Source organism: Excalfactoria chinensis, chromosome 9 (genome assembly GCF_039878825.1).
Source record: "Excalfactoria chinensis isolate bCotChi1 chromosome 9, bCotChi1.hap2, whole genome shotgun sequence".
In the NCBI taxonomy this organism is placed as follows: Eukaryota; Metazoa; Chordata; class Aves; order Galliformes; family Phasianidae; genus Excalfactoria; species Excalfactoria chinensis.
In genome coordinates this window covers 18,776,895-18,792,969 of record NC_092833.1, presented here as the reverse complement: position 1 = coordinate 18,792,969, position 16,075 = coordinate 18,776,895, and the positions used below count along the sequence as shown (strand labels likewise).

The 16,075-nt window shown below is 42.8% G+C and overlaps 1 protein-coding gene across 1 annotated transcript in view; it reads left to right on the top strand.

Annotated features, from left to right (window-relative positions):
- Positions 1–16,075, top strand: part of GMPS (guanine monophosphate synthase) — a 24,225-nt gene extending 8,150 nt beyond the window's left edge. Inside the window, exons 4-16 of the mRNA XM_072344106.1 lie at positions 531–628; positions 1,262–1,365; positions 2,088–2,281; positions 2,598–2,763; positions 3,622–3,773; positions 3,959–4,132; positions 5,648–5,753; positions 6,812–6,927; positions 7,858–7,983; positions 9,029–9,144; positions 10,735–10,865; positions 11,854–12,026; positions 12,973–16,075. Coding sequence (XP_072200207.1) covers positions 531–628; positions 1,262–1,365; positions 2,088–2,281; positions 2,598–2,763; positions 3,622–3,773; positions 3,959–4,132; positions 5,648–5,753; positions 6,812–6,927; positions 7,858–7,983; positions 9,029–9,144; positions 10,735–10,865; positions 11,854–12,026; positions 12,973–13,074 — 1,758 coding nt within the window. The 3' untranslated portion in view covers positions 13,075–16,075. The remainder of the gene's footprint in view (positions 1–530; positions 629–1,261; positions 1,366–2,087; positions 2,282–2,597; positions 2,764–3,621; positions 3,774–3,958; positions 4,133–5,647; positions 5,754–6,811; positions 6,928–7,857; positions 7,984–9,028; positions 9,145–10,734; positions 10,866–11,853; positions 12,027–12,972) is intronic.

The following is a 16,075-nucleotide window of genomic DNA, read 5'->3' as shown; positions in this document are numbered from 1 at the left end:
GAAGAGTCTTTGCGGTCACAAAAATCAGACGTATGTTTTTGCCTGGCTCTGCAGAGATGATCGGGCAGATCTCCAGGAGGTTAAGCCTATGTGAGGGCACTTCACTAAGGGCTGGATGTCAGGTTTTTGTTTAGTAGCTTATCCGTCCTTGTGGCAACTGGCCTCAGACACTCCTCTGATGTGCAGAGCAATCATTCAGAAGTACACATTGATTTACAGTACTGAGTGTGCGTTGTCTTGTGCGTCTCTGCCTCTTGCCTGCTGCCGTGTGTTTCTGTTACTCATTGTGTGCAGCAGTGGCCCCCAGCTATGCTGACAGAAGGCCAGAGGAAGAGAATGAGCCCAGTGCTCATTTTTGTAAAGAATTCTCATTGTTCTGCCAAGTGCTGTTTTAAATGAGTATAATCATGAAAATCTGGCTTGCTGTGTGTCCAGGGACTAGAGCTATTTGTCAGTCACAGACTGAAGTACAAAGATTGAAGCGATACTAAATTGTCGTGCTTTTTCATGTGATCTTTGTGTTTTGTCAGATGATGAATAAGGTGTTTGGAGGTACGGTGCACAAGAAGAGTGTCAGAGAAGATGGAGTGTTCAACATTACTCTGGATAACACGTGTTCACTGTTCAGGTACTTGGATGCTTTGAGCGAGGAGAGCAATACTGGGAATGGAATGGAACTGGTCTGGAAACTGGTGACTTAATGAGAGGAAGGGTGATTTTCAGAGGACAGTGAAATTGCACCCAAGCTCTCAGAAATTCTGATAAACCGTTACAGCTGTATTAATGAATAGGCAAATTATGTATTTAAACAAGTATTTAGGAATAAATTCTCAGTTGTCTTTTGAGATGTCGATATGTTTGTTTGGAATATTGTATAAACTATTTTGTTTCAAAGTAAAAAAAAAAAAACCCAGCCCTTCTTTTTGTGATTGTATGGGAGCTTTGGCAGCTTCCAATGTTGGAGGTGGGTGCTTCTGGGAAGGAATTCTGCATGCCTTTAAAAAGGGCCTGGTTGGTTTTGGAGCAAGGGGAAAGAAAAAAACCCCAAACCCCCCCACGTTGTGCCTTTAGCACGAGGTGAGGGATTTGGGGATTGGTGTTGCAGGTAGCTGGATTTTATTTTTTTTTGTGGGCTCTGTAAGTGAGAGCATTGTGAAAACCTGATGTGTGACTTCTGCCACTTTTACGCTGCAATGTGTGGCACTCTGTTTAAATCTAGACACCTTATTATTACTGATTCTAGACTTTAATCTTTGTCTAGGGGCCTTCAGAAGGAAGAACTTGTGCTCCTCACTCATGGCGACAGTGTGGATAAGGTTGCTGATGGATTCAAAGTGGTTGCGCAGTCTGGGAACATTATAGCAGGTATTTATTTTAACTGAAATTGGGTTTTTTGATAGTCTTTGTTAAAGGACTTAGAAGTTACTTGCAGGCTGTCATGGGAAAGTTTTGGGTTTTGTCAGCTACTCAAAGTACTGAGTACCCGACAGCCTCTTTTCTTGGTAGATGGAAGATATGGACAAGTCTTATGTTTACTCAAACACTTAGTAAGATTTCAAGCTATTCCTGTGGCTTAATGAAAATCTCTCATTAAAAAACAAAGAGTTAGCAATGTTTCACATCCTGCTCTTAAAGCAGACCTGTAACTAAGTACAGAAACTCTGGACAGTGTCTGTGAATTGTATAAATTGACTTTTGGGGTTAATGACATTAAAATGGCAGCTTCTTTGCTTCTGAAAGAAAGGAGGCTCTGGTAGCCAGGCGTGTCAGTGGGCAGCATGGATGGCAAATAGTATCAGATTTTCTCAACTTCTCAGGTGGTTCGCTGACACTGGGGGAGCAGAGCTACAATTTCTGATGTGTTACTTGTTATTTATTGAAATAAAGGATTGCACCTTTTGGTGAACGACTTCCTGATAAAATTCTGTGATGTTTCAACTGGCCTTTTTTTATTTTAACCTTCTGAAAAGAAAACACAGTTTTAAAAATAAAGCTTAGTGCATTTGGAGCAAGTGTTTGTTTTGCTGTGCGTGTGCACGTTTCACATCCAGTTATTTTGCTTTGCTCATTTCTTTGCACCAATGAAGGCATAGCAAATGAATCTAAAAAACTGTACGGAGCACAGTTCCACCCTGAAGTTAGCCTTACAGTGAATGGAAAAATGATCCTGAAGAATTTTCTCTACGACATCGCGGGCTGCAGCGGTACCTTTACGGTGGAAAACAGAGAACTTCAATGCATTCAGAATATCAAAGAGAAAGTGGGCTCATCCAAAGTTCTGGTAAGCATCCGGAGCTGAAGTCGAGAGAGTATTTGCGAAAATCTGAGAAAAACACTCATGAAGTTAGTCTGGGTAAGCAGAATTGCGCAGAGCTGTCATCATTTGGGTAATACATTAAGCAGGTTTGAGAAAGCTTTTGCGTGTTGCACAGTTGGGTCAATATGTTGTTTGACTTCCCAGTGGTGACTTGGAGGAAACTGAGAAATCAATAGTCTGCTTTCATCCTTGCAGCCGTATCTGAATTAGTAGTTAATGCTTTCTCCCTTGACAGCTTGGCAAGTCTGTTTTTTTTCCCCCTTTTTTTCCTCATCCTTAGGTTTTACTCAGTGGTGGTGTGGACTCAACTGTGTGCACTGCTCTCCTGAATCGCGCTTTAAACCGGGACCAGGTGATAGCTGTACATATAGACAATGGATTCATGCGCAAAAGAGAAAGTCAGTCTGTGGAGGAGGCACTGAAAAAACTTGGGATTCAGGTTAAAGGTACCACTCAGCTGTGACAAAACTCACAGTCATCTTCTGTAGTTTGGTTAAGAGTGCTCCACTGGAGGTTCACGTCTTGTCTCTGTCTTTAGAAACAAGCTCAGTTTGGCTCCAATGGCATTCAATCACCCAAAAGTCCTTCCTCAAGGCTTTTTTTTCCCTCCTGTCTTATGGGAGTGTGTTGTTTGTGGAGTAGTCTGTTGAGAAGCCATCTTATGACTTCAAGCCAATGGTGATGGCCAGAGTTTGTTCTACACACATCAGTGCAGGATGTTCTTGTTGTATTGTTTTGTTTTGTTTCAGAGGAATGCTGTTCTTTATTCTTGCATTCCCTAGACTGACAAATCTGGGCTGTGATGAGCTCCCAGTGTGATAAATGAAGGGAATTCCGGTATGGGAAATGAGCCTTCTGTCAGCCATGGAGTTCAGTGCTGGTAAAAGATACCAGAGAGCCTCCTAGCTGGTCTCTGTATCAAGAGCCTCTCTAAATTAAGAGGCATGATGCACCATGAGTAAACAGTGCGTTGTTTAACTTTGGTTGCAGTAAGGCCTTAGCTTAATAACCAACCTGTAGCTATTTAAATGGAGCATGTAAGTTGTAATCTAAGAGGGGAGACAAGAACTGAACTTGTTTCCTAGCCTCATAGTATGTAAAAAATGGCCCTCTAGAGCATGTTGATAAAAGAAATAATGTGTTTTTGCAGCAATTCATTCTTGAGGTATCAAACAGGCCTATTTAGTACAATTGGTGCTTAAATGGTTGCAGTATTCTTAAGCACAATAGTAATTCCTATTCTTTGTAACCTTACATATAAATCTGTATTGGCTTTGCCAACCAATTCCTATAATTTCATGCAGTGGTGAACGCGGCTCATTCCTTCTATAATGGTACAACAACTCTGCCAATCTCTGATGAAGACAGAACTCCACGTAAAAGAATTAGCAAGACCTTAAATATGACTACAAGTCCTGAAGAAAAAAGGAAGATTATCGGTGACACATTTGTTAAGGTAATACTTAGAATTCTTTTTTTCCACGTGAATTCTAGATACATTTTGTATCTCAGACTATTTCCTTTTGAAGCACTGTGGTCTCAGTAGCACAGTGTTGTGTAAGCTACAGATGGCCTAATTCATTGGCAGTCCAGTGAGACCTTTGACAACTAAAAAGTTCTCTTTTCCTCTCCATCTTACAGATTGCCAATGAAGTTATCGGAGAAATGAATCTGAAACCTGAAGAGGTTTTTCTTGCTCAGGGTACCCTCAGACCCGATCTCATTGAAAGCGCTTCCCTTGTTGCGAGTGGCAAAGCTGAAGTAATCAAAACTCACCACAATGACACAGAGCTGATTCGAAAGTTAAGAGAAGAGGTAAATGAAAATGTGGATGGTGGTGGGTCCTTCTGATTATCACAAATGTGATGCTGGATGTCAAAGATGAATAGCTTACGTTTTTTTGGTATAACTGGTCTGCGTTGATGCATCTCTATGCTTGTGAGGCCCTTTAAGTTCTGTTTTAATGTTGTAATTTGTTACGCTTCTTTCTGGTTGCTACGTTCTCAAAGTAGTCAGAATGGCTTCAGTATTGTCCAGCACTGGATATTAGTGAAAATGTCAACAGACTGAATCCATGCCCTTGTGAACAGTGCAGCTCACAGTCCTTACCTGAAAGTGATTTCCTTGCTCTTCCTTCTTTTAGCACTTAAACCTAGGACCATGTATGGAAGTGTAGCCAATACCAAACACCTACAGCAGATGATTGCTGTAAGGCTTTTCACACAACTTTAGACTGATCGGCTGGAATTCACGATGTAATGGACCACTTTGTTCCTCTGATGTTCAGAATGAGATACAGTCAGCATGCAGTGTTTTGTAATGGCATTGATAGCTCAGATTGCACATGATATGGATCCAAGCAACAGCAGCAATGTGCTTTTAGGTGAAATGATTGTTAGTTCCTGTTGAGAGGTGTGTCTGCAAGTCTTCTCAGCTGCACTGAACACTGCAGGCGTAATAGTTTTGTCCTTTGGAAGGGAGTGAGAATTTGGAATTTGGAAACATTTCTCATCAGAGAGAGTGGCCAGAACAAGGGACTGGGGGAGTCACTGTCCCTGGAGGTGCTCGAGAATTGTAGAAAAGTGGCACTTAGGGATGTGGTTCATCAAGGCAGGTTAATGGTTGGACTAGGCGACCTTGGTGGTCTTTTCCAACCTTTGTGATTCTGTGAATGAGGTTAAGTGAGTTGAGAACCAGGGGTAGCTCCATCCCTCTGAGGATCTGTTCTCTGTGCTCTTTCACAGCTTGTGCATCAAGTCGGTGGCCTGGTCGGCTGTCTGCCAGCAGTGTGCTGGTGGTGCACAATCTGTTTATCATTTGTCAACTTAAGAACCCACTGATCTTTTTGGAATATCCTGCTGTGGACACCTGTGGTTAAAGAGCGGGAGTTTAGAAATGGTACAAATGCAGGAGACTGAACTGGTGACAGAAGACACTGTGAAGATGTGCAGCACAAGCCTTGTCTTTTTTATTGTACTCTTGGCTGATTAGCTTAAACAAACCTATTCACAGTTCTGTAAGGTATTTTCAGAGCTTCTTGATCTGTGTGAATTTCAGAAGACGGTCAGAAGCAGGCTGACCTACAGCTGTATTTGCACTTTTTAAGCCATTGATACTCTTGGCACAGACTTAAACTTTGTCTTATCCCCTCTCCTGAAACTGTTCTGCAGAGCCTACATTCACATGTACTTTCCAGTGTTTATGCAAGTGTTGGCAGCTGATGCTGTGAAAAGCAGGCTGCTCTGACTGCCCTTACCTAAACATTTGAGGCTTGCTGTTTGAATATGTAAGCTAGAGTGTAAATCACTGTGGATTTTGTTTTTCTTTAAGGGTAAAGTTATAGAACCACTAAAAGACTTTCACAAAGATGAAGTTCGAGTGCTAGGAAGAGAGCTTGGACTTCCTGAAGAGCTGGTTTCAAGGCATCCCTTCCCAGGTACCGGAATCCATGCTGCTTAGTGAAGCATCAGTGTTGTTTGGAAGATATTTAGCATGCAGAATAAATTTGTGTTGGAGAATAAAACTTACCTCTAAACACAGAACTAATCTGGTGGATTTTCTGAGGCTTTAATTTAAGCACAGGGTTGTTTTGTTGGTTGTTTTTTGAGGAAATGAGTAATTGAGAGCAGCTGGTTATTTTAAGTGCTATACGTAGAATCAGATTTATAGTGAGTTATCATATAGCTGTATTTGCTGCTTAGTTTTGTAAGCCAAAGCAAGAATTATCAGTGAAGTGCAGCTGAATGCTGTCTAAGCTGTCAAATATATCTAACTTGAAATAATGGCTGTTGTTTGCACTGCTTTTCTAAGTGGTTGTTGCTGTTTTGCAAATGATTGCACAGATAATAACAGCAACAGTTCTCAACCAGGAAACATCAAAATACGTAACGTAGCAGAGTCCACATCTTCTTAAGAGAGATGTGCTTTTTGTGCTTCTAAACTTGTCCTGCAGGGTGTGTAGTAGTCACAGTCAGAACACTTGGGCTCTTCTGTTTATGCACCAGCACTGCATGAAGTTAAAGACACTATTCAGATGTTTCCAGCAAATTACATGTACTTCTGTGTCAAGTAGTTAGCAGGCCAAATGGCCTCCAGAGATCTTTTTAAAAAACAATGGGGATTCAACCGTATGTTATAACCAACTCTGTCATCCAGGCTGCCTAGCAAAGGGAAGGAGCAGATTACTGTTTGCTTTGGCTTGCCATCCAGCACACTTCATCATCACTAACTGCTGCTTTAAACAACCAGCCAATGCGAAATGTCAGTAATTACTGCTTAAATGCATTGGCCAGAAATACTGTTCCGGAATAAACTGTTGTCTTCTTTCTTTGGCTTATTCTGTTGGGTGTTAAGACAGCTTAAGGGGAGGTGTGATGGCAAAGCATAGCGTACTTAACGACTGACCTGCTGTTGTTCCAGGTGCTTTTGCTTCAGGAGATGAAAGTCAGCTTTTCGTGTAATTTAGCATGATGTTTTTTCAACTTTCTGTTGCAGGTCCAGGTCTGGCAATCAGAGTGATTTGTGCTGAGGAACCTTATGTGTGCAAAGATTTTCCTGAAACAAACAACATCTTGAAAATAGTTGCAGATTTTTCTGCAAGTGTTAAGAAGGTAACAAACCTGTTAGGCTTAACGTGTATAGAAGTGGTGTGATCATTCTGTAGCATGTTGCTGTGTGGTTTAAGTTGGTAACGTTTAAAAATGACTGATTTGTGCTCTTTGGGTATAACGCATTCCAGTCCAACTTGCTCAAAGCTGTTTGGCACAGTGTTGAGTGACTTCTGCAAATTGGAAGCTTCTGTACCTTTCATATAGCAAATAAATACTGTTTTAGTTAAAATTTGTGGAGATGGGGATTTCAGAAGATGATTCAAATCTCATCAGAAAAAAGATTTTCCCTACTTGGAGTAGTTGTAATTTCCTAGGATGGCAGGTCCTAACAGCCACTGGGAGCCTGGATGAGGGTGCAAGAGTGAGGAACCAGCACTTGCTGGGTGCTCCAACAGGAGTGATAAGTCAATGGCATTTAAGCACTCAGTCCTTGAACTGTTGGAACCTTCCTGGTTTCTGTGAGCTCTCAAACTGAGCTGCAGGGGGCTGAAAAGCCACCAGTAGAGAGCAGCAATAAGTCCCAAGTTCAGAACAATTTGCAGAGCTTTTTTTTGAAGGAACACTGAAGGAAAAGCATCTGTAAGTGTTCTTCTTGAAAGCACGTTGTATTGTAGTGTAAGGTAACATGGTATTGCTTTGTTCTGCGTCTGAAATAAACAGGCATGAAAAATTCAGCTTCTAGGGAGAAGGAATGACTGCAGGAAAGGAGTTTCGCCTATGATCTTGGGAGGGCTTCAGCTTAAAATATGTGCAGGTGTTTCACTGAAATTTAGTTGTTATAGGAAAGGTGTTTTGTAAACAATTCCCAAGGGTAAATGTGGACTAAATTTAGACAACCAGCTCCTTAATTTTATTTGTGTTGTGTAAGTTCTGTCTGAATGCTTGGGGGCTTTATTTAGTTAAATGTTATTTTTCTGCATCATTGCACAGCCACATACTTTGTTGCAAAGGGTCAAAGCATGCACGACTGAAGAAGACCAGGAGAAGCTGATGCAGATTACAAGCCTACATTCACTGAATGCCTTCTTGTTACCCATCAAAACTGTGGGAGTGCAGGTAAATGAACTCATTCCAGGGAGCTGCTTCCTAGCAGTTGGCAGGCTGCTGGGAAGTGTAAGAATTGCTACTGTGATGTTGATAAGAGCTCTGGAAAATCAGCTTCACAGGAGCGTGATAGCTGTGTTGTATGTCAGTGCTGGTAGTGCGCAGGTGTCATGAGATCTGAAGAGGTAAATGCCAGGTGTCATATTTGAGGATATCATTAAGGTTGAATAGTGCTGGCTGCTTGCACAGGCAATTTCCTCTTGATGTTTATAGCCTTATAGATCCCTGTTGTATTCGTGTTGCCCCATTTGGGGCTGAGTGGTCCTAAAATAAGTTGCCCCCCCAAAAAAGAAGGACCCAGAGCAAAGCAAACTTCAGGATATGGAAACACTCACATCTGTACAGATGCATGACATACACAAGCACAGCATTTTCTTCCTTTTTGCTCCTTTGCCAAAACTGTGATGTTTCTTACGGGTTCTGTTTGTATTTGGTTTGTTGTTCTGTCACTAAATGCTGACTCGGCAGTCATAGCTGCCAAGTCTTTCTTTGCATTATCAGTATTGAATTACACCTTTAATTTTATTATTGGCTGCTTAATCTTGCGTGTCTCTTCTGTAACTCCTTGCAGTCAGCTTTTGTTGTTTCTAGCAATAGCAATATCGTTCTACTCATTCAAAGTACAGACTTCTATACTTTGTCACAAGCCTTCCTCAGATGGTGCCCTCAAAATATCAACATGCAATCAAGTCCCTGTGTTCCAGTTGGGGATAAGACTATTTGCAGTTGCATTTAGCTGGTGATGGTTGGACTGGATGATCTTCTAGGTCTTTGCCAACCTTGATAATTCTGTGATTTTATGTACACTTGTTAGTTTGTGAGAGACATGTGTCACTTCAGCATTCTCTCATTTACTTGGTATCTCTACACATTCTGACTTCAACAAGTTTGTGTCTGCTGAGCATTGGCACAAAGGATAGACCTGTAACTTACAGAATGCATGGAAAGGCAGTGTGAAATATTTTGGCAGTGAAATTCATTTTCCATTGATTTCCAGGGTGACTGCCGCTCATACAGCTATGTGTGTGGGATCTCCAGTAAGGATGCCCCACACTGGGAGTCCCTCATGTTTCTCGCCAGGCTCATACCACGTATGTGCCACAACATCAACAGGCAAGTGTTCTCTGCTTGGTACCAAACTGCTTTTATTGCTAGCAGTAATAAACTTAGTGTCCCCGTGGAGTCTATCATGTAACTACTTATCAACATATGTGTATTATGTGGAGGTTACAAACAATAAATCCAAGGTTGGGTTTATTTCTGCAAATACCAACTCGAAGTAATGGTTAGTTTATCTCCTCATTTTAAGCACTCAATTAGACAACTTCCGATGTAACTTATGAATTCTGAGCCAGTTGATGAGCTGTGGTGGCATGTGGGATTGTGCTTTGTGTCAAGAAGGGGATTTACATGAGACTGCCAGCTCTTGTGCTGCAGAGAAGAGCTTCGAAGATGGATGGTTTTATCTTAATTGAGGTCTCTTGTGAATATGTATTTTCTTCTGAAGTTGTCCAGAGATTAAGGCAGTTCTGGAAAATATGTATCCTTCTTGCTCAGCTGTAGACTTGTGGCAAAGCTGCTTATAACTGCTTACAGCAAAACTTAACTTTGTCACTTAAGTGACACCCACTGAACGAGCTGTTGTACCTGGGAGATAGATCTTGAATTACAAGGTATTCCTCTAAACTGTTTGCAGAGCAAATAAAAGAAGGCACAAACTCAGGTGGTGTGTGCAGTTTCCAAGTGTGTGCTGGATTTACAGCACTGCTGTCTTTAAGCTGCTCTGGATTTAATACTCCCTTCTGGGATATACCACCTCACCAGGAGTTCTGCCATTCCAGGGCATGTCTCAGAACTTTGGGTGGGTGTTGATGGGCAGCTGGGTTAGCAGCAGCTGGAGGAGTGCAGTGGGAGCAGCTGGTGTCCAACTATGCGTGCAGCCTTTTACTGCAAGCAAAAATACAGAGCATGAAGCTTGGGTGCTTCCTGCTTTGGGTTTTAGACAGGTGTTCTTACTTTGTATCTCTGAACTCAAGTAACTTGTGTGCGTGCATGATACATAGTAAATCCTTCTGTGAGGCCAGTTGGACAATATTGCTTTTAGTTGTGCAGCACATGTAACAGTAAGATTAAAAAGATCAGGCTGATGTGATTGGTTTGGGCTCAGAAGATACTTTATTACAAATGTAGTGCAATAGATTTGTTAACAGCAGTGTTAGTGCCCTGTTTTGAAAACACAGCTATTCCTTAACGCATGAGGTTTCCTGTCAATGATACGGTGGTTTCCTAATGGGACTGGAGATGGACATTTTAAGCACATAAGTAGCTTTCTTAGAATAATCTTAACTTTTACTGACATCAAAGTAAAAGTGGAAAGAAAAAAAAGTCTTCTGTAATGCCACTGAGTTGGTGTTTTATCAAGGGATTATTCCCTTGGGTAAGTAATTCTGGAACTATTGCTGGTCTCTGGCAAACAGCATATATTAGTAAGATCTGACTTGCAAAGCTAGCATGCCTGTTGCCCTTATTGAACATATCCATTAAATTATAACGCGTTCTAATTGGTGGCTAAGGAGTGAAACCAAATATTCAGTATTTCTCTGTCGTTACCCTTTCTGCAGTGCTGAAGATGCAGTCTTTAGGCTGTCTGTTACATTCCACTTCCAGGAAATGTGTTTTCCTACCATCTGCTTTGTTTCCCAGGGTTGTGTATGTGTTTGGTCCACCAGTCAAAGAGCCTCCCACTGATGTCACACCCACGTTCCTGACAACAGGAGTCCTCAGCACTTTACGTCAAGCTGATTTTGAGGCTCACAACATTCTCAGGGAGTCTGGTAGGTGTTTGGCCTCGTCCTGTAGATGAAGCTGTTGTTTCAAGATCCCCATGCCCCCATCGCTATGGCTGTGGTTACGTAGTGGCACAGTCACTCTGTAGGCTTCTTGAATATGTCCAAAATGTATTGCTGAATGAGATGACAGGCCTGTCCTTAACAGCCTGGAGGTGGAGAGCTGAAAGGCAGGAACTGCTGGACTTTCTGCTGGCAGAATTAGTGGTGGGACTGCAGTTCTTTTCATTCTTCATATGGCAGCTGGAGATAAATTTCACAGCTGGGTGCTGCTTCTTCATCTGCTGCCTGTTGTCACACATGGGACTGTGCTTGGGACCCTTCTGGTAGGGGTGGGACACGCTGCACAGCCCAGAGGCATGATACTTTGCTGCAGTGTGAGCTCCTACAAGAGCCACTGTTAGCCAGAAGAAAGTCAAATTACTTCTTTTTGTTGATCTCAGTTATCAGTATTTGCCTAAAGTAGATGAACAGTGCAAAGACACTTGTGTGGTTTTGAAATCATGCTTCCTTGTGGAAAGAAGGGAGCCAATGTTCAGTCACCCTACCCTGGTGTTACCCGTGGTGTTACCTACGTTTCATTGGTAATGGCTGGAAGTATCTCAAAAAGTAAGCTGCTTTAAAATTTCTCTTTGTGAGAATCACCCTGCATTGCGCTTAATGTTGGAACAGGCAAAACTGAATGCTTATGTTTTGTGGGAAGGAAAGTAGAACTTAAATTGCAACTACAGTCAGTGGCAGTGTTAACAGATAATCTGGTTCTGTTCTGTATGCCTGCAAGCCTTGAAGATTATTTCAAGTGGCATTTTGAGTAGTTGCAGTGTATGCCCCACTAATTACACAATTGGGTAATCAGTGTGATCTTCTGAGGCGTGGTGGTGAAGAAGCCCCAGAACTGCGGTGTTTGCTGTAAAACTTCAGTCGTGCTGGTACTTTGAAATCAAATTAAAGCGCTTGTGCTGCCATTTTCCTGAAGGTTATGCCGGAAAAATTAGCCAGATGCCAATAATCCTGACCCCACTGCATTTTGATCGGGACCCGCTGCAGAAACAGCCATCCTGCCAGAGGTCTGTGGTTATCCGAACGTTTATTACTAGCGACTTCATGACTGGGATTGCAGCAACTCCTGGTAATGAGGTTCCAGAAGAGGTAAGATGGGCCTTCATGTTCCTTTGCAGAACTTGTGTTGTAGGTGATTTGTTTTAACTTTCTTCTCTCTTTCTTGCTTTTCTTTCTTTTCTTGCTCTTGGTTAGGGACAGTGTAGTGTTGCTTTGGAAAAAAAACCAGTAACAAAGAGCAGCTGACTTGCAGTGGTTTGCAGTGGGAACGACTGACTTAAAATTTTTCCAGCCAAAATAGCAGAGATTTTGAAGCTTTTGCCTGCATTAGTAGCTGGGAACGTCCTGCCTTCTGGAATTGCTTTGCTTCCCATTTTTTATTTTACTGGAAGCTGCTGCTTACCATCTCAAAATGTGCTGTTTCCAGGTGAGGTCACTGGGAGACCTTTCAAGCAGTTTTTCTAGGAAGCTTCATCAGTGTCCAGCCTTGAGTGCTTTGTCTCTGATGGAGCAACGTTCATGGATTGCTCTGGAGAACAACGTCAATGGAACATCTTTCCATTAGCAGAAGGAAGCAGCTGGTTTTTAACCCTCAGAGCTCCCTTTTTTTGTTTGAGAAGTTTGTCGTTCCAATCAGGCTGCTGCTTTCTGTTTGATTGTGGGTCAGCTGGGGGTGTTGGTCTGAGGTGTCTGCAAAGGACTGACAGCAGAGCAGGACAGCACGTAGTAAAACATAACCTCCAAAAAATCATTGTGAAGCTGAAGAGCCGCTGCCTTAAAGGAAGCATGTTGTGATTGCTGCTCAGTTGTGTTACCACAGCCAGACATCAGCAGGTTCCAAATACAGCTGCAAACATGGCGAAGCTGGGAGTTTTCCTTAGTTGTTTTTATTTCTTATTTGGTAGTAATATGCTAATAGCTGTAGGATTTTTCTCTCCTGTTTATAGAACAGTCTGAACAGGGTTTTCCTTTTATAATGATATTTTTCATCACGTCTGTTCTACCTGCTCTTTACAAATCTATTTCCCGCCCGTAGGTTGTATTGAAAATGGTGGCAGAGATAAAGAAGATTCCTGGCATTTCTCGGGTGATGTATGACTTGACTTCAAAGCCGCCGGGAACTACGGAGTGGGAGTAAATAACTTTTTTTTATTGAAGTACTGCGTGCAGTCTAAGTCATATCAGAAACCATTCCCAGTGTTGACATGCAGGACTTTGAAAGAGTGACTGGAGCTGCTACATCCCATCTGACTCCTCTCCTGGAGCGCAGAGCGGCGGTTACAAGCAGTGCAGGGATAACAGAGTGGGGCTGAGGATTTGTACGGGTAAACGATGGCGGCAGCGTTGCCTGTGTGCAGACAGATTCCTATTGCTTTGGCCTTTGTCTTACTGATTCTTCCCATTTCGTGTTCCGGTTGTTAACTGTCATTTCAACGTGTCTTTGGTTTTGTACACTGTGTAAAAAGAGACGGCTTATTTACTTTACTGAAAGCATTGTTACAGCCTAAAAATGTAAAACAGATTCTTTGTGACCAACTGCTTTTGAACAAATTTATTATAAATAAATATTTTGCCAAATGGAGTAGTGGGTACTGCTGAGTTGTGGAATTGACGTGTACCTGTTGTGTGCTGGTAGGCCTGTTCTAGATTGTTTGACGTATTAGCCCGTGGCAATAACACTGAGTCCCAAAAGAGCAATGCTGGAAGTATTATGAGATGGCCTTCTGCCTGCCTGCCTGTCTGTCCTCACTCCCTCTTGCGTCGCCTGGTGGGTGTGTTGGTTGGTGAGAGGCACATCCCGTCACACACATACTGTGTGTGTGGAAATGCCACGTTCCTGTGAGGTGTCCGTGTGTTTTTGGGGCCTTGGAGAGGAGTAAAAGCAGGAGCGCAGCTCTGGAAGCTGTGGCACCAGAGCCCCAGGACGTCCAAATCCTGGTTCTGGTCTCTGACCCTTATGCAATAGTCCCTTCACAGCCTGCTGCTGCCCGTGTGCTTACCTTATACTTGATGGCAGTTTGTTTTCTTCACATTTGCTTTCATGGGATATGTATTTCTTTTTTTGTATGTAATGTACTTAGCTTGACGTTTCAAATCCTTATAGTCGTTAGTGTGCAGTCACAGTACTGGAGTGACTTACCCAACCAGTACTGATTATTTCCATCATGTGTACTCTGCTGTTTCTGTAGTTAAGCAATAATTTAGGGGGTGTTTACCTTGGGCACCCTGTGCTTTTCCCATATATCAAGGCGGAGCTGTTTCCATCCACCTGAGTGTGCTGAGCATGTTCTGCAGCTGCTGTCTGTGGAGGTGCAGGTTCTGTAGCTGACTTGAGCAGCTTGCTGGGTACCTCTGCCACGGAACTGCTGCTGTGTGCTCCCGGTCAGCCCTGCCACCCTTTTGTCGCAGCGGAATGGAAGGCAACTGTTCAAGTTCTATGGGGGGGGCAAACAGTTGTTCTCAACTGTTCAGGAGCACGGGGTATTTCATGGCTGCGGCTACTTATATCTCCACTTACACTGATCAATGAACTGGAATAATGGTTGAAAGTGTTCTGTTTTGTTTGGCTGCACATCGTGTGTTCCTATCATTTCTGCATTTCCTGCCTACGCGTTACGGAAATCAGGTTGGACTCCAGCTTACAGGACATGGCTAACGTGTCAACTTCTGATTTTTGCCTGTATTCCTGAGCAGCTGCATTTCCTACGGAGGTGGTGGCAGCAGCCCCTGCGCTCTGAGGTCACTTGCTGCAGGTGGCCATGAGCTGCCCTGCACCTGCAGCTTGCATGGGGCTTAGGTGAGCAGATGCTAACTGCTGTGCATCTCAGCTGCCTCCTTGCGAGCTGGTGTAGTACTTGTGACTGCACCCCTTGTGACCTCAGTGAGCTTTTTGCTGTGTGAATGGAGTTAGACCTGATAACACACATGCTCTGGCAATCCAAACGCTGTATCAGTGGTTGCAGTGGCAGAATCTATTACTACAGCATGGGTTCTGTTGAAAGCAAACTTAAATTTTTAGCGTGCAAGTATTTCAAACAAAAGCTCCCTAATAAACTGACAGCCTTAGAGCACGTTCTAATTTTCAGTCTAAAAGATCTGAGGATAGTTTTCATTGCGCCGGTGTCTCTTAGGCAAATGGTGAGATGGCAATTAAAGCTCCTTGGTGTGCTGCAGAAGTACTTCAGCCTCTCAGTGCTGTAGCAGTTGCTTGTTGTAAGTAGGTTTTCTGCCACTGCCATGTTGTCAGTTACCTTGACAGCAAATAGGCAAAACAAAAGAATTACTAAGAAGTAGGGAATATTGAACGTCTCTTAAACCTTGAGCCTCTCCAGTTTTGAGTGAGACTCTTTTAGCTGCTCTCCTGTAAATAAACATGCAGTGTGGTTACAGTGCGGGTGGCAGTGGCTGTTATGTGCATCAGGACTGGTGTGTTGGTGCCTCGTGATGAGTCCCCAGCACACCAGGGTGGGAATCTTGTGTGTGCTGTGGACTGGGAAGTGCTTCCATGAGTTCCATCTGAACTGGAGGTGTCACGTATCCCTGCACACTGCATGTATGCTGGAGTTGAACATACACTTGGGACATCTTTGAATCGTGTTGGTTGCTTTCATGTCTGTGAAATGGAGCTTAGCAGCAATTCCTGTGCTCTTCTAGGAACCTTCTTCCTTGTTTTTGTTTGTTTGGGGCTTTTTAAGCCAGAAAGGTGAATATTGAAATGTTTAGGCATAAACTATTGCACTATGATTGAAAGGTCTTACAGAAATGACATTTGTGGTCTTTAACTATCTTCCCCTGTTGACATCTGTGCCATGCATTGTAGAAGTGGGTTGCTCTTAGGAAGGTCAGTGGTGTTATCCCAGCGGTTCTGTGTGTATAGAACAGTCAGAAGTGGAGAGAAACGTAAATGCTCTGTTCACTTCCTTACAAACCTACATTTAGCACATAGTTTACAATCTAATACCTGTAGCTGCCCTGTACGGTTGTTCACCTCAAACCTTCAGTAGAACCTGTCAGCAGTTAGAGGGATTTGTATTGGGGGCATTCCCCGTCATTCTCAATTTTTAACCTTTTTTCTGCTTGTGAAATGATAAAGTACTGTGAGCCTTAATTTTTATCCACAAATAAAAATATTATGTTTG